The sequence below is a fragment of the Gekko japonicus genome, unplaced genomic scaffold (assembly GCF_001447785.1).
Source record: "Gekko japonicus isolate JY-2015 unplaced genomic scaffold, Gekko_japonicus_V1.1 scaffold6413, whole genome shotgun sequence".
NCBI classification, from domain to species: Eukaryota; Metazoa; Chordata; class Lepidosauria; order Squamata; family Gekkonidae; genus Gekko; species Gekko japonicus.
Window position 1 is genome coordinate 811 of NW_015176627.1, and position 18,095 is coordinate 18,905.

Sequence of the window (18,095 nt, forward strand, 5' to 3'; positions counted from 1 at the left end):
TCAAGCCCCGAGTGCCACATGACGGAGTAAGCTCCCATCTCTGGCCCCAGCTCCTGCCAACCTAGCACTTCTAAAGCAAGAAATTGCAAGTAGATAAATAGGTACTGCTTTGGTGGGAAGGTAACAGCATTCCGTGCACCTTGGTGTTTAGTCATGCCGGCCACATGACCATGGAAAACGTCTTTGGACAGCACTGGCTCTTCAGCTTGGAAACGGAGATGAGCACCGCATCTCTTGAGTCAGATTCGACTGGCTTTCGAGCAAGGGAAACCTTTACCTTTACCTAAAACCACAACCCCATCCCATCACCAATAAGGGGATAACAGCAGTGACCCAGCTTTCAAGGTTGTACTAAGTATTACTCAGAGGATGTGTATGAGACATTAAAGGTAAAGGTTCCCTTGCTCGAAAGCCAGTCGAATCCGACTCAAGGGTTGCGGTGCTCATCTCCGTTTCAAAGCCGAAGAGCCAGCGCTGTCCGAAGACGTTTCTGTGGTCATGTGGCCGGCATGACTAAACACCGAGGCGCACGGAACGCTGTTACCTTCCCACCGAAGTGGTCCCTATTTATCTACTTGCAATCTCTTGCTTTCGAACTGCTAGGTTGGCAGGAGCGTATGAGACATTATGGACACTCAAAAGTGTTATAGAAGTGAAAAATATATTTGTACTTTGATTTGCCAATTTTCTTATAACACTAGAATAATGAATCATGATTAAACAGTGAAATGCCTTTATTAGAAAAATATATACAAAAGATAATAAAAAAGTCACAATTCTAAAATTTCATTTGTTACATCAAAAGGTAACAAAGGCCCCATCTAGCCACCTCTTGTGGCCACAGCACTGCCAACACTGAACTGCTTTGTTTCCCATCATTCATTTCAGTGCAGGGACATACTGGCTACTAATACAGAAGCTTATATACAGAGTTCATTTTGTAATGAAAAACTGTTAAATTACAGCCTCTTAGAAGTTGCATATAAACGTATTCCATAACTCAAGTAAAAATCCAAGTTATTTCAATGAGATGTTACCCTAAGAATTCATTCATACATTTGATAAAGGACATCATTCCAATAAAAAGCACATTTATACCTTGTCCTTCATGCTGAACATGTATCCTATATGGCTGTATACATTCATTTTTTTACTTGGCTCAATATGGCAAAAAAGTTGATAATTTTAAAACTCGTTCCAGTTTCTTTCAAGTAGAACAATTTCACAGATGTTCAAGTACAGCAATTATTGCTAAGATACACATAGCATGTATGTATCACGCCAACCTCTAAGAAATGGAACTAGTTTCCACGTGTGGCGTTTTTACCTCAGCAAAAATCAATATGTATCAATAAAAGACAGCTGCACAGATTGTACTCTACAGATTTTGTTCTGCATTTTTTACAAAATAGAGACATCTGCCTTTATCTTCTACAATTTTTATATTCTTGATTAATAATTCATTCCGTAAATTTTCATAAATATGGGTAAGCTTCACTTGCTGTAGTCCATTTAATAATTTACATAAAGCATTCTCAGGTCCAAACCTGTCACATAAAGTTTTTACCATACGATGCTTTTGTTCACGGGCATCAGAAGGATAATCGTGGATTATTATGTCTATTTCATTATCTGATAAACCAGCATTCCTCATAAGCGTTGTCCAGTCACGAACCAACACCTTATTTGTTAGCTCTTCACAGATTTCGCTTAGCTCTAAAATATAAATTTTAAAAGTCAGTGAGTTCTAATCACACTTTGTACACTTATTTACATCCAAGTTATTTTAGTCACGTCACCACTTGAAGCAATCTTTAGAATTTTTCTTTCCCAATACAACGTATTCAGACATTCTAACATTAGCTTTTGTTCACTACAATGGAAACACATTAAATCAGACAATATATAGTAGTTTTGTCAAAACTAAATGAATTATTGTGGCTACTGGAGGCCCATGCTGAAGGTGCTTTGAGAACTATGTAATTCTTCACCTCCACTGCTCTTAGCGAAGTGCAATCATCCACTTGACTTTTCTCTCTACCTATTTTCCCTCTCCTTCCAAACTGATGCCTCAGGAATCATCTGTCCATAACTCTGGCTCACCCCCCCCCCACCTGAAGACTCATTTCCTAATTCTTCTAACTGTTTCCCTTGAACTGCTGCAAAACTGCTACTGATTCATATCCCCTTCCACCTGCCCTACCTCACCAAGTAATTCAGCCAATGGCAGTTAGGGACCCCTTTACCTGTTCCATTTCTCTGCAATAGCAAGGCAACTCAGCCAATTCCATCCAAAAGCTCCACCACCAACACCGCACAGTTCCTCAGCCCATTACAAGGTAGATTCACTGAAAAACCAGAAGTGAGCTAATCTATCAGCCCCCTGTGTGAGACAGGATGCTGGACTAGATGGACCATTGGTCTGATCCTGCAGGGCTTTTCTTATGTTCTTCTACAGCATGCAAACAGCTGTTCAATGTACACACAGACACTCCTCCCACCCACTATCCACTGAAACTAAAATGTCCTACGTCATGAGGAATGCAGATTCACTGTTGCATCTCCACATGCACAAATAGTCACACACAAACAAGTAAATTTAGAGGGTTTTCTCTCCAATTGCCATCAGCCTTAGTTCTGCAGTCACTTCTCATAAGGAAAACTTCTCACAAACATCACTTCTGGTGGTCAAGCACTTGGTTCCAGGACATAAACATTCACCAAAACCTACTGCTTTTTAAATAATAAAACACTACACAGGCCAAGTTCTTTAGAATAAGTCGTTTTCGAGTTAGAGTATAGTGTCCCCTCCACCTCTATTTAGGAATACATGAAGCTAATGAAACAAAAGGTTTTAGATAGCTATCCAAAGAGAATGAATTATTGTTTAGGTTTATACTCAGACGAGGGAGACGTCTACTCTCTTTCTTGATTTTAGGGTAACCAAGCTCAAATCAAACAGAATTATTGTTGCCCAGTACTGTCTTGCTGGTCTAACAGCCCACCCACTGAAACTAAAATGTCCTATGGAATGCAGATTCACTGTTGCATCTCCACATGCACAAATAGTCACACACAAACAAGTAAATTTAGAGGGTTTTCTCTCCAATTGCCATCAGCCTTAGTTCTGCAGTCACTTCTCATAAGGAAAACTTCTCACAAACATCACTTCTGGTGGTCAAGCACTTGGTTCCAGGACATAAACATTCACCAAAACCTACTGCTTTTTAAATAATAAAACACTACACAGGCCAAGTTCTTTAGAATAAGTCGTTTTCGAGTTAGAGTATAGTGTCCCCTCCACCTCTATTTAGGAATACATGAAGCTAATGAAACAAAAGGTTTTAGACAGCTATCCAAAGAGAATGAATTATTGCTTAGGTTTATACTCAGATGAGGGAGAAGTCTACTCTCTTTCTTAATTTTAGGGTAAACAAGCTCAAATCAAACAGAATTATTTTTGCCCAGTACTGTCTTGCTGGTCTAACAGACTAGAAGAAAATATCTGAACAACTCACCATCGTAAGAAGGCTTAGTCACTGCAGAACATTCAGTGTTAGATGGCTGCACCTTTGATTGAGAGAAAACATCTGCCTTAATTTCCTATTCATTCCAGCAAGGCATCATACATACATTTTGCACTGATGAACTATCCTTACCAGACACACTTCAATTCTGTACAACAGATTTATGAGGAAAATGTGTATCACTAAAATAAGTTTTAAGCAACGTTTTCACTGCACACTGCATAGTTTCTTCAGAGTTTATGTAACCCCTTCAAAATATTCCAGCTCAGCACAAAACCAGGTTTTTTTAGTTTGTAAAGCATCGATTGTATACCCATATGACGGACAAAAAACTCAGCTGTGTATTGCATTTTCTTGCCTTTTGGTGTTTAAACTTTCCTAACATTATGCATTAACTTTACTTAATTGCATTCTTGGCTGCTGGATCATCATGAGAAGTAGGATGATTTTCTACAGAGCTAAATTTCAAGGATATTGCTGAGGATGTATTTATATCTAATAACCAACACTGCCCTTATCTGCAGTTACTTAAACCCACAGATCAGGGCTATGTACAGGTTAGGGACTTTAAAAAAAACACAACAACTTGGGGATACCCCCACTTGGGATGGCAGAAAAATATGAAAACTGGGAAAAAATGTAAGGGGGCTAAGTTTCTCAAACCAAAGGAGCTGCTGCTTGATGCAAGAGGTGGTGGCGGCGGCGGCACATCAGATGAGCATGAGACAGGGTGCAGAGCAGGAGTGGGTGGGCAGGTTGGTGGCCAGAGATGAGAAAACCAGATGCCGCCTGAAAAGCCTTTGCAGGTCCCCACTTGTATACATATAAATGTGTATACAGAGAATGATTTCTGTTGAGTGAATCACTTTAGTTGTATAGACAGCAGTCAAAAAGTCAGATAGGAACCTATGTCTCTCCCAGGGGTCATTTCGTAGAAAAAGAGGTGCAGGAGCTCATTAGCATAACTCATTAGCATAACTTATTTGCATATGCCACACCCCCTGACCCACCGCTCAGGTTCCACTGGACTGTTTTGGATTGCTAGCTATTGGGTGGGTGGGGAACGTGCAGACCTGTCCCGGCAGAGGAGGGAGAGCTTGTACCTGAATAAAACTTGGTCTTAAAGGTGCCACTGGACGGTTTTGGACCAGGGGGCCGGGGGGGGGCTCTGCAATTTACCTGGCTGCTTCTTGCTCTGACTGAAGGCTGCTGGGAGCAGGGGGTGGGGCTTGTTGCATGTGCCCGCCCCCTGGGCTCTTTACTGCCGGAGCTCTGCTCCTGTGCGCTTCCTGCAGAAAATAACCCCTGGCTCTCCCAAAGAGCAATGCTCTGGTGTTGAGATGGAAGGGAGAATGAAATCTAGGGATTATCTCAGATTTTTTTAAATTAAGATTTATTGGTTCATTTTACCACAGACATGCTCTCCCTCCAGCTTCCATGTCTCGTCATACACAGAGAAATAATCAGAAATATCGTCCCTTCCAGCATAGCAGCTTCCACACTAGTTCTTACATTTGACTGCACATTGCAGCTGACGGGCTTGTCTGTCAAATGTAGCAGAGGAGCAGCCCCAGAGGCTTCCTTTGTATGGCTTAAGGATAAGTTGATACTCCCCGGCAAGACAGAATAACTTGATACAGAAGCAGGGTCAACAAGAGATGGGTGTACTTCCTGGATTTCAGTAGGGAGTGCATCTGTGTTTGAGTTTTTTCGGCTCGGCAACAAGTCATCAGTGCTATCAGCGTTCTGCAAATAAATAAATAGGTAGCTAAGTATTACGATGTTCAAAGGTTGCTCATTTTTCTGGTAAACTTTTATGAACGCTGATGTGCAAACGTAGGTTAAACATAAGAATGTTTGCATTTCCTTACTGACACACACCAACGTCTATTTAGTCCAATATTCTCTTTTCAACAGCAGGAACAATGCAGAATTATTCCCAGAATAAGTTTGAGTTATATGCATGCTAATGAGTTCCTGCTGGGCTTTTTCTACAAAAAAAGCCCTGAGACTTATTATAGCTTTTGCACAAGCCAGTGTTAAGACCTGTTTAGAAATAATGGCATGACACTCTGGGTCACAACATCAGTGCTAAAATCAGGTCTTTTCTACTGTTAAGTGCCTCTTCTTTCAGTTAGCTTTCTATTTAGCAAAAACATGTAAAAATGTTGCATCGGTGACACCTATATCTTTTGAGACTATACAGAAATTTCAATGGTAACTGCAGATTTTGTGGCGAGCTGAATTTTTACATATTTGTTGGAAATGCGTCACAGTGAAACAGTTTTGGCAGACTGTTACCATCAGTACTCTCTGCAGGGTATGTCTTTAAAGTACATACTTGAATTACTGCTGCTGAACTAGGGTTGCCAAGTCGAAATATCTCCTTACCGGGGGACTCCCGCACTGCGGCTGGAGCGCACGTGCACAAAGCGCACGCACGTCACCCAGAAATGAAGTGACCACGCCGGGCATGCTGGGGGCGGGGCCACGAACATCCGAGGGAAAACCATAGAGTTTTCCCCCAGCCCCCAGCATGCCCAGTGTGGTCGCGTCACTTCTGGGTGACGCGCACGTTGGGGTGGGGTTCCCCCCGGGGCCTGATCTGCCAGCGGCGGGGAACGGGCCTCTGGAGCGGGGTTTTCCCCGCCCCCCAGGGGGACTTGGGAAGCCTAGGCTGAACTATGTAGTCTCTATCCCACAAAGGTATTCGGTCATAGCAGAAGAAATAGTAATTACAAAGATAATGGGAACCATTTTGACTCGGAGTACTTTTAATGAAAATAAGCTGGAGATAATTTTAGCAATTTGAGAAATGGACTTGGATAGTGTGACTTCAAAAGCTAAAGTTCTTTAACTTCTGCCTTGGAAAGGACATTTACCCATGTTCTATCTGAGTAAGAGAGACTACATATTCCTGCTTTTCCCAGTTGGTTGTTACAGCTAAAGTTTAACTAAATAGATTACAAAAGTGGGAGGGTTAACTTTTGGGGGAATGTTTCTTCTCTTGATTGTTTATTTCCAGGGCTATTTTGGGGCAGGAACGCACAGGGAACGGAGGTCCGGCTGGCTTCAGAGTTGGCCACGCCCACTACAGCCAAAACCGTGGGGAATCAAACAGTTTTGGTTATTTCTGACAGAATAGCCATAAAATACTTCCAACAGAAAAGGTGAGTAAACTGTCCGGGATCTTAAATCTAGGGTTTCTCAGGGCTCTGTTCTCTTCCCTATGCTATATAATATTTATATAAAGTTGCTAAATGAGATCGTCCATCGTTTGAAGCTGGGCATTATGAATATGTTCATGACATGTTGATGTCTTTTATGAAGCCTCCAGAAACCGCTTTCTCAGTCCTGAATTAGCACCTTAACACCAAGGTCAAGTGGATGAAGATGAAAGATACTAAATACAGACAAAGTAGAGGCAATGTTGGTTGGTAAAGCTGATGTTCTGGAGGAGCCAATGTTCAATGGACGCTGGCTGTTATTAGCTGATCAGGTACAGAGTTTGGGAGTGCTCTTAGACCAAGAACAACACAATGTAGCTGTTGCTAGAAGAGCCTTCTATCATCAACTTTTCTGGAAACCGTCTTCCCTACTAGACTCAGGGCTCAAATGGATATGGGGTAAAAGAGCTTTTTTTCTTAAAAAGGAAACACCATGTGAACTCTGATTTCCTTTAAAATAAGCCATCTGCGACATCGCACCTTGGAGCTTTCAGCCGAATTGCCTATTTGTGTTACTGCTATGACTCACATTTAACAGACCAGGGCTCTTTTTGTAGAAAAAGCCCAGCAGGAACTCATTAACATAATAGGCCACACCCAACAGCAGAAACTCGTTAGCATATTATGCCACACCCCTGACAACACAGCTTGTTATCATATTAGGCCACACCCCCATGCTGTCAGAAGTGTGGTCATCCAGCCACACCCACCTTTTGCTTCTTATTCTGTTTACCTTGTTTGTTGTCGAAACCCAGGACCTTTTTTTGTAGCAGGAACTCCTTTGTATGCTAGGCCCCTAATGTAGCCAATCCTAATGAGTCTCTGCTGTTGGGTGTGTCTTATTATGCTAATGAGTTCCTGCTGGGCGTGGCCAATTCAGGAGCCAGCCGGAACGCCGTTCCTGTGCGTTCCTGCCCAAAAATAGCCCTGCCAGTTTGGTGTAGTGGTTAAGTGCGCAGACTCTAATCTGGGAGAACTGGGTTTGATTCCCCACTCCTCCACTTGCACCTGCTGATGTGACCTTGGGTCAGTCACAAGCTCTGGCACAGCTGTCCTTGAAAAAGAGCAGTTTGTGTCAGAGTTCTCTCAGCCCCACCCACCTCACAGGGTGCCTGTTGTGGGGAGGGGAAGGGAAAGGAGTTTGTAAGCCGCTCTGAGACTCCAAGTGAAGGGCGGGGTATAAATCCAATCTCTTCTCTTCTTCTTCTTCTTCTTCTACATATGGTGAGGGGTCATTCTGCAAGCAAAGGTCAAGGCAGCCTCTAGCTGGCCTGATGAACACCTTGAGCAATAAGCAATAAGCAATGGATGAGGCACAAGGTCAATACGCTGGGGAGGGGCCCTGCTTGCTCTCCTATTCCATGACAACCTCCAGCTACCAAACAGGGGGACCAACAAAGGAGAATGGAGATAAGAGCACCCTACTTGTGAGCTTCCCGCTCTGCCTTCCCCCTTTCAAGGAAGACAAGAGTGCTAAGACTATCACTTATATTAATTATATATAAAAAAAGAATAAGATTCATGGACACTTACCAAATAATTATTGACACTTTTTTCTGGAGGCAAAAAGAGAGAGAAGTGCTTATTCACCTTTTTTTAATCAGAGCATAACATAGTTAGTATTTTATAGTTCTTCAAAACATAGCTTATAAGTTTTGCTGTCTGCTTAGATGCAATCATTTCTAAGAATAAGAGACACTTAAGCTAGAGAACAGAAAGGCCAATGTCACAAGCACACATCCCTCTCTAGATACTATGCAATTCACTGGTGCACCTGACAGTTCTTGTAATAAGTTGGCACTAGCTCTTAGCACTGGAGGAACACCATGTCCTTCCTGAATGTCCGACTCCCCCCCCCCCAAAAAAAGAGTCACTTGGTCTCTGTTTCTTTACCTCAACAGAAATCCCAAACTGACAATTCCCCTTTCACCTTCTCCCCATTTAGAAACTAAGTAAATGGGGGCCTGAAAAAGAAGATGAATCCCGGCTACGCAGTTCCCTAACATAACCACCAAGAAATGTGTATATAACTTTAATCAAAGAGTGGTTAACACATGGAATTCACTGCCACAGGAAGTGGTGGCGGCTACAAGCATGGACAGCTTCAAAAGGGAATTAGATAAGCATATGGAGCAGAGGTCCATCAGTGGCTATTAGCCACAAAGTATAGATAGGGGCTCTGGGGCAAGTGATGCTCTGTCTTCTTGGTGCTTGGGGGGGGGGTCAACAGTGGGAAGGCTTCTAATGTCCTGGCCCCACTGGCGGACCTCCTGATGGCACCTGGTATTTCTGGCCACTGTGTGACACAGAGTGTTGGACTGGATGGGCCTTTGGCCTGATCCAACGTTGGTGTCTCTCATGTTCTTAATCAAAGACCATTTTATGAAAAGCTGTCAAAGGGAACTCCAGGCTGCTTTCACTCTGACAAATTCTACGACAGGCACACTTTCCTCCTCCAAAAGTAGGCCTCTGTTCATATACTATATATATACTATGTATATATTAGATTCTCCATCTGAAGGGACTGTGCCTAGATCCTGAAATTACTTCTAAACTTGTATGTCAAAGAACTGCAACCAACCATAGTCGTGGAATTGTCTTTTCTGATGGAATCTAGATACTGATCTACTGCTGCCACATTTAAAGAACAGATCTTGTATATTAAATTTTTTGTATATTCTGTAATCATTATTTAATAAATGTGTATTTTCTTCAGGTCATATAACTGTAGATCATTATTTTGAAACAGTTATCCTAAATATTAAACAAATTACCTTCCTTGCTGCAAGAAACACAGTATTTCTTGCAAAAAAGACCAATACCGATCACAGTAATGAAAACAGCACATAGGGCAATGTACAATATTGGCATGTATTCAACGTGAGAAGCTCCTAAAAGACAGGAAGAAACAAGCATGTAAAGATCTTGCTCATAACTTTTCATGCAAACCATTTAAAGTATCGAATACTGGGGAGGGGGGGATGGGTTGCTTTTGATAATACAACTGTGTCTTTTATAGTAAGAAGAATTAGAAGTGGGAAGAGAGCCACAAACAGGAAAAGGAGGATGCTTCCCAGGGAAGTAGAAGATGGGTATGATACTGTAGCCTGAGTGTTCCCAACCTTGGGTTTTTCTTATCAAGAAACAACACAAATGCAGAAAAAAATATAATCACAATAGTACAGAGAAGTAAAGTCCCAAAAATGTCAATGTGTCTCACTCCTGTTGTACTATATGAACTATATGAGTCTACTCCATGATGAATGCATGTCAAGTTGGACTATAAATAATTTTTTTAAAAAAAAAGTTGGACTATGAAATTATAATATAACAGGAGTGAGACACATTGACATTTTTGGGACTTTACTTCACTGTACTATTGTGATTATATTTTTCTGCATTTGTGTTGTTTCTTGTAAGAATAGTTAGGCTTCATCCAATACAAGACACACATGCACACAAACAAATGCAGTTATTCTGACAGGGAACAATAGCAGTGGGCAGGGAAGAGGAGCGATCCCACCACCCAGCCAATGGCACATGATTACTCTTGGATGGCAGTTGATGGGCCAATGGCTGATGGAGCACACAGCACAGTCAATGAGAGAGCTGGAAATGGCCAACGCGTTAGGAGAATTTTATATATATATATATGTGTGTGTGTGTGTGTGTGTGTGTGTGTGTGTGTGATTCCAATTGAACTTCTTATAGTAGTAGCTTCATGCTGCAGTTAGACAGGTACCACTGAACTTAATTGGAATTACCCGCCCATAACTTCACAGGACTGTAGCCAAAGCACATTTGTGGTTTCCATATAGTTATTTGCCCCGTGTGTTAAATTCTCTCTGATAGTGTGAATTTTGCAATTTAAAAAAGTTTTAATGCTTACAAAAGTATGACCATGTAAAAGCTACAAGAATGGACCAGAAGATTCAGACATAAGGCCATTGCATAAAATCTTCTGGTTAGCTTGCTTTATATGTTCACTACAATCCTAATTCTGGTTATTAATGAAGGCGAGAGAGACACAACAAATCTAGAAATCAGTCTGTACATACTGTACCTGTAGGAGGTGGCCCACACTCCATGTCTGCCGTGGCATTGCAGTTTTGCACAGTTACCTGGCCTTCTGGACACCTACATGGTGGATTAAAAAAAAAAAAAAAAGACACTCTGGTCAATTAAATGGTGTTTGTGTCCTCTGCTAAAATATGGTATAAGCATGTACCTCCACACACAGATGGAATTATCTCCTATATATGACCAGAAATTGTGTAACAACCAATATTGTAACAAAGTTGCCAATACAATTTTTCTCAACATTTTCTGTTGTGCTCTGAGTGATCATCTGGCAGTCAGAAGGCAAAAGACCACCTGTTATTTTACCAGAGCTATGAATGTCACCAAGTAGGTGACAGCAAACATTTTATTTCATTATTTATTAGAAAAGGCTGCCATGAGGACTGCCTATCCTCCAAAGGTAAAGGTTCCCTTGCTCGAAAGCCAGTCGAATCCGACTCTAGGGTTGCAGTGCTCATCTCCATTTCAAAGCCGAAGAGCCAGCACTGTCCGAAGACATTTCCGTGGTCATGTGGCCGGCATGACTAAACACCAAGGCGCATGGAACGCTGTTACCTTCCCACTGAAGTGGTACCTATTTATCCCCGCCCGCTTGCGGGGAGGGCGGGGTATAAATGAAATAAAATAAATACTTGCAATTACTTGCTTTCGAACTGCTAGGTTGGCAGGAGCTGGAACTAGAGATGGGAGCTCATTCAGTCATGCAGCACACTCGGGTCTCAAACTGCTGAACTACTGACCTTCCACAGCCTGCAGTTCAGCATCTTAACCACTTGAGCCACCGCAGCTCCTCTAGCCCTCCAGAAATCAAGGGCATACCTAGCAACACTGCATTCTCCTGTGGGCCACCAGCTATAATTATGGGAACATTGTCATGAGTAGTAAAGGTCGCTGGATACACCTATCTTGCATGCCTCACGAGCTAAGAGGCATCTTCTCCATGTTATTTTGCAGAATTGCAGGACCTTTCGAATGGTGAACTAAACTCTGACAGTGAGAAGGAGCAACATTCAAACCCCTCCACAAGGATCTCAACTGGTACATGCACTGATACAGGGATAGGTGAAATGCTTTACAGGTAAATAAACTGCATCATGAATTGAGTGCAGAAACAAACCGACAACCATTAAAGTTGGTCTACTACAGGTGAAATATACACTCAAAATGGATATCTGTGAATAGGAGTGTAGCAGCATTTTATAATGGATGAAGTTTCCAGGATACCTTCAAATGCAGTTTCATGTTAAGGGCATGACAATATTCTTGTCAAAACCCTACATTTGACATGCATGGATGTTATAGTAGCAGTCAACATTTGACAGTATCACACATACACCACTGCAGTATCTGATAGCTACTGTGACGCATCATTGGTTAAAAGACATTAAAAGGTAAAGGTTCCCCTTGCTCGAAAGCCAGTCAAATCCGACTCTAGGGTTGCGGTGCTCGTCTCCGTTTCAAAGCCGAAGAGCCAGCGCTGTCCGAAGACATTCCCGTGGTCATGTGGCCGGCATGACTAAACACCAAGGCGGACGGAACGCTGTTACCTTCCCACCAAAGTGGTACCTATTTATCTACTTGCAATTTCTTGCTTTTGAACTGCTAGATTGGCAGGAGCTGGAACTAGAGATGAGAGCTCACTCCGTCATGCGGCAACTCGGGTCTCGAACTGCTGAACTACCGACCTTCCACAGCCTGCAGTTCAGCGTCTTAACCACTTGAGCCACCACAGCTCGTTAACCTATTACAAAATTTGCAATCAGCATATGTCCCCTTGATCATCACACTCAGTTCTAAAACCCAAATGTTTGTTTCTGGGGTAAAATTTAGACATCAAAATCCAAATAGCGCAATTAAATACATTTAGAGTTCCCTCAAACTTTAATTTCATCTCTGATCCCAACGTATCTTGGACACTTGCATAAACTTCTGCTTATCACAGGGTGATTTGCACAGAAAAGTTTTCACAAAGAGCATCCAGAAGAATCAGTGAGAAGTCCTTACAGGACTGACTACCGTCTGGCACTCACGCTTTGCCACAACGAAACTGACGGGGCCAAACCTCATGTATATGAAAATGAAACAGGGTCAATAGAAATCAGTAGTCACTTTTTTAAAACCATCTTGTTTTTAAATTATATTTTTAATTTGTAAACTAAACACTCTTTTTAGACTATCCTAATTAAAATAATGTCTAAACAGAAAAACAGTAAGACTACATGTAAGCTCTTAAAACGACAACTGTGGAAGAGAACATATGAATTACTATGGTATACACTGACAAGCACATGGACTCGATGACTGTTTTTGAAGTCAAGCACTAAAAACATGGCAAAAGAGGTTATATGCTATGTTATTATGTATGATCTTGCTGCTGGATTTGCATGTCTCCAGCTCCATTATAGGCACTGGGAACCAGCTCTTGCGCTGCAAGATGTGTGTGTGTGTGTGTGTGTATTACTAAGCGTTTGTGTACTGTTTTGGTTCGAGTGTTGGACCAGGATTGGAAGACATGAAACTCACTGGGTGATCTTGGGCTAGCTACTCTTGCTCAGCCTAGCCTACCTCACAGGGTTGCTGAGAGGATAAAAAGGATGAAGGAAGACCCATGTATATCATCCAGAGCTTTTCTGAGAAGGGGATCGATGGATACGAGAATCATACACTGCATCACTTCAGCTGATCTTGTAAACTCCTGTTTTCTCAGAAGTTAAAAATACTTAGTGTCTACAAACAAAGATATTTCGTTTTCATCTCGGAAACTACTCTGTCCAGTGATTAGCTAGCACTTCTGGGAAGTCCTTGTCTCTTAGCTGTCTCTAAAAATGCAAGGATATGTGCTGCAAAGAGAAACAGTTCTAGTTTGTTTAATTTGTTTGTCAGGTGGGGTGGGATTAAGTCAAACCAGGAATGTTATGCGATGCAAAAGTGGAACAGAAAAGTAAAGCTGGAATGTATACACTCATATCCAGTCCCTATATAGTGGTAAATTAACATGTTTTAGTGATCATATTAACCAATTAGTATGCATTACTGTTTAGGAAAGATGACATAACAATAGCAAACTTGATTTTAAGTTAGACTTTTTTCTTGGTAAATTAAATCATGGTTTAAAATTGCCTTGATTTAAAATCAGTGTACGCTGAAGTTGAAACATATCCTAGCAAAAGAGCCAGTGGCATCTATTATACAAGATAACCAAGTCTAATATAAACGGGAACCACATACGCTCATAAAAAATAATCACAAAAAACCATTAATATACATACATTGTCTTGCATTTCAGACATTCTTCACAGTCTGGAGGACAGTAATATCCGTCGTTACATCGACATTCAGCATTGCTCTTTACAGTACAAGGCTTCACCATCGTTGTGCCTGAAAAAGTAAAATGGTCAGGTTTCCTAAACTCATTAATTGTAATTTTCTCTTTTTTTTCCAGTCAAGCATTAGGATACACAAGGCAATCCACACAAAATACTTTAGCTTGGAGAAACGACGACTGAGGGGTGACATGATTGAGGTTTATAAGATTATGCATGGGAAAGAGCAGGTAGAGAAAGAGGTACTTTTCTCCCTTTCTCACAATACAAAAACTCGTGGGCACTCAATGAAATTGCTGAGCGGTCGGGTTAGAACGGATAAAAGGAAGTACTTCTTCACCCAAAGAGTGATTAACACTTGGAATTCACTGCCACAGGAAGTGGTGGCAGCTACAAGCATGGACGGCTTCAAAAGGGAATTAGACAAGCATATGGAGCAGAGGTCCATCAGTGGCTATTAGCCACAAGGTATAGATAGGGACTCTGGGGCAAGTGATGCTCTGTCATCTTGGTGCTTGGGGGGGGTCAACAGTGGGAGGGCTTCTAATGTCCTGGCCCCACTGGTGGACCTCCTGATGGCACTGGTATTTCTGGCCACTGTGGGATACAGAGTGTTGGACTGGATGGGCCTTTGGCCTGATCCAACATTGGCATCTCTTATGTTCTTATGTTCTTATGTTCTTACTAGTTCTTTCTCTCTACAGGAACTAGAAAGAATATTTTACATATATTAAAAAAAAACCCACAGATTCCCGAGTGGCATATCAGGAAAATCTGGTGAGTGGGTTAAAGGTAAAGGTAAAGCTTTCCCTTGCTCGAAAGCCAGCTGAATCTGACTCTAGGGTTGCGGTGCTCATCTCCGTTTCAAAGCCAAAGAGCCAGCGCTGTCCAAAGACGTTTCCGTGGTCATGTGGCCGGCATGACTAAACACCAAGGCGCACGGAACGCTGCTACCTTCCCACTGAAGTGGTACCTATTTATCTACTTGCAATTTCTTGTTTTCGAACTGCTAGGTTGGCAGGAGCTGGAACTAGAGACGGGAGCTCACTCCGTCATGCGGCATCCGGGTCTTGAACTGCTGAACTACCGACCTTCCACAGCCTGCAGTTCAGCGTCTTAACCACTTGAGCCACCGCAGCTCTGGTGAGTGGGTTACAGCAGTGCAGAACAAAAGCTTGAGGTAGCCCCACCACTGAGTCAAGGGTTTAAACTGATAGCGGGTCCCCTTAGCAAAATGTTAAGAAAAGCAGAGCATTATCTATCTGGAGAACAATGCTGAGCTTCTAAAAACCTAATAGCAGCAAGCAGTACCTGTAAAGATAAATTTCAAAACCATACTATACCAGATTTGCATTCATCACAAAGCAGGCATGTATCGAGACCATTTTCATGAGCTGTGTAATCCTCTCCTTCTGTGCAGGCTGCACAGTGCCCCAAAGTATGTGGCGTGTTGCAGGGTTCATCAACATGGGTACCTATGAAGGAAGTAAACAAACATTTAGACTTCTAGTTCAGATTGTATTCGAAAACATGAAACTTGCTTTCATTGCCATGTGAATCTTACTGCCTGTTTTTTTTTAAGTTTACATTTTGCAAGAGCTGTCCACCCATATATACAGTCCAATTATATTATATTAATTATATTAATGGTTACACAGAAACAAGTCCTTCTGTATTACTACCATGTCTTGGTGACTAATTTTAATTTACTTCAACAATTATTTATCCTCTGCCTTCTTTGTGCAAACTCAAGGCAGCTAACACAACAGCATTTGCTGTAGGACACTGGTATTCATGTGTCAAGCAAGTCAAAAATACTACGCAAAAACCAGGACTCCAAGTAAAACACAGCCAGAACAGTTTAGGTAAAGGTAAAGGTTTCCCTTGCTTGAAAGCCAGTCGAATCCAATTCTAGGGTTGCGGTGCTCATCTCCGTTTCAAAGCCAAAGAGCCAGCGTTGTTCAAAGACATTTCCGTGGTCATGTGGCCGGCATGACTAAACACCGAGGTGCACGGAATGCTGTTACCTTCCCACCAAAGCAGTACCTATTTATCTACTTGCAATTTCTTGCTTTCGAACTGGCCTATTAATTCCATTTTACACACTTTCAAAAGGCAAGAGAAAAAAAATACATAAACAATTCATATAATTTAATTTGCCTTCTGTGAATCTGAAGCCTCTTTTTACGTAGCAACATGTCTATGTGATTTTTTGCTTTATAAGAGGGGTAATTCATTTTCAATCTCTCCTCAGTAGCTTTCAAAAAATCATGCCTCAGTACCATTTTGTCCTTTTTAGCCTTCCAAACAGTTAGTTCATGTCTTTTCCTTTTCCAGTTTTTCTTCTTATTGTGAGAAAATCTTTGCACCTTTCTTTTTATTATCTCCCTCTTCATATAGCTCACTTTTGTTGTCTTCTTATTTCGCCTTAATGTTGGTAAATATAACATCTCTGTACTTTCTTTTTCTTGCTAAGTCACGAAAGCCCCCTCTAAACTCTGTGCACATTGTTCCGGTTTTTCAGGACTCTCTATCTCCAGCTGAGGGTCATGCAAACTTGCAAATGCTTGTTCTATCCCCTTTTGTATTCCCTCCTTTAGAATCTTTAGAAATTGATCAACCGACATTTCAACCACCAAAGTATTTTCATCAGTTTCATCCTCTATGTCGGTTTCCCTTGCGAGCGCCATTTTAATCACTCTGTTTACACACGCTCATTCAGGTTTCGTAACTAAATATCATTCAATTGGAATTTCAAACTTCTTCAGCATCAGCATCAGTTATAAATCATGTCCAATGAGAACAACCACTGTTGCCCTGAAAGGAAAATATCACTTGACGCTTAACTCCTTCCCTCTCAATTTCTAGCCACTTTCTTTTTCGATTTTAAGTCATTAAATTCGGGGTATTTTGCCAACCTTCTTCTTTGAACTTCTTTGAACTTAAAGATATATGTACTCACAGTTCTTTTCTTTTTCCTTCTGTATTGCTCTGTTGCTGTAATTGTAATCCATGTAAATTCAAGTATAAGTAAAACATGAAGCGGCAGCTGTGAGGAACATGGCAGCCATGTTCTCCTTCACAGACTGCTCTTGCTTCAGGGCACGAAGTGGAAACCTCCCCCACATTTGCCAGTCACGGGAGGGGCCACAACAAAGCCCCCTGCTCCAGATCTCTCTCCGGGAGATCTGGCGGGGTTCTTCTGGGGAGTGGAAGGCCCCAAAAGAAGCAGAATGGAATCGGGCGTCTCAGAGCAATCCAAGCACCGCCCGTCGCCGTGCCGTTCCGACCGGCATAAAGCATTAAATGTTAACTGTTGTCAGACTCCTGTATTTTACTTTGGGGAGAGAGGAAATGGCATGGCGTTAACTGGCAAGTGAGTCCCTCACTTTGCAGGGGAAATTGCTCCCATCGCCCCTTTTCCGAGCAGCTCTGCTTCTAGGCAAATCACTATCTCTACAACTCAAATGTGTGATACAGAGAACCTATCTTTTTATTGTACGTTATTTATAGTTCACCTTTCTCACTGAGACTCAAGGCAGATTACACAGTGTAATTCAACCAACAGGATGAGATACCTAATAAACAATGTCATAGTATGAGGATTAATAACAGGAATCTGAAACAAAGCATAAGTATTAAACCTCATATGTTAAACGCACAAAAAAGCATTTCATACAGGGGTCATTTCCTGTGGGCGCGCACAGGAGTGGAGCTCCGGCAGTAAGGAGCCCAGGGGCGGGCACATGCAACAAGCCCCGCCCCCTGCTCCCAGCAGCCCTCAGTCGGGCCACAAGGAGCAAGAAGCAGCCAGGTATGTTGCAGAGCCCCCCCCCCGCCTTCAGGTACAAGCTCTCCCTCCTCTGTGAGGGCAGATCTGCGTGTTCCCTCCCCCCCCCCATAGCAGTCCCGCGGCACCTTTAAGGCCAAGTTTTTTT

At 42.1% G+C, this 18,095-nt stretch overlaps 1 protein-coding gene across 1 annotated transcript in view; it reads right to left on the reverse strand.

The window, feature by feature from the left end:
• Nucleotides 1–819: 819 nt before the first annotated feature.
• The window catches only part of LOC107124146 (tumor necrosis factor receptor superfamily member 10A-like), a 27,264-nt gene continuing 9,988 nt past the window's right edge, over nt 820–18,095 (reverse strand). The window contains exons 3-10 of the mRNA XM_015427537.1: nt 15,501–15,632; nt 14,104–14,212; nt 10,818–10,891; nt 9,529–9,645; nt 8,288–8,310; nt 5,040–5,273; nt 3,519–3,570; nt 820–1,716 (exon numbers count right to left, since the gene is read on the reverse strand). Of these exons, the coding sequence (XP_015283023.1) occupies nt 1,379–1,716; nt 3,519–3,570; nt 5,040–5,273; nt 8,288–8,310; nt 9,529–9,645; nt 10,818–10,891; nt 14,104–14,212; nt 15,501–15,632 (1,079 nt within the window). The 3' untranslated portion in view covers nt 820–1,378. The remainder of the gene's footprint in view (nt 1,717–3,518; nt 3,571–5,039; nt 5,274–8,287; nt 8,311–9,528; nt 9,646–10,817; nt 10,892–14,103; nt 14,213–15,500; nt 15,633–18,095) is intronic.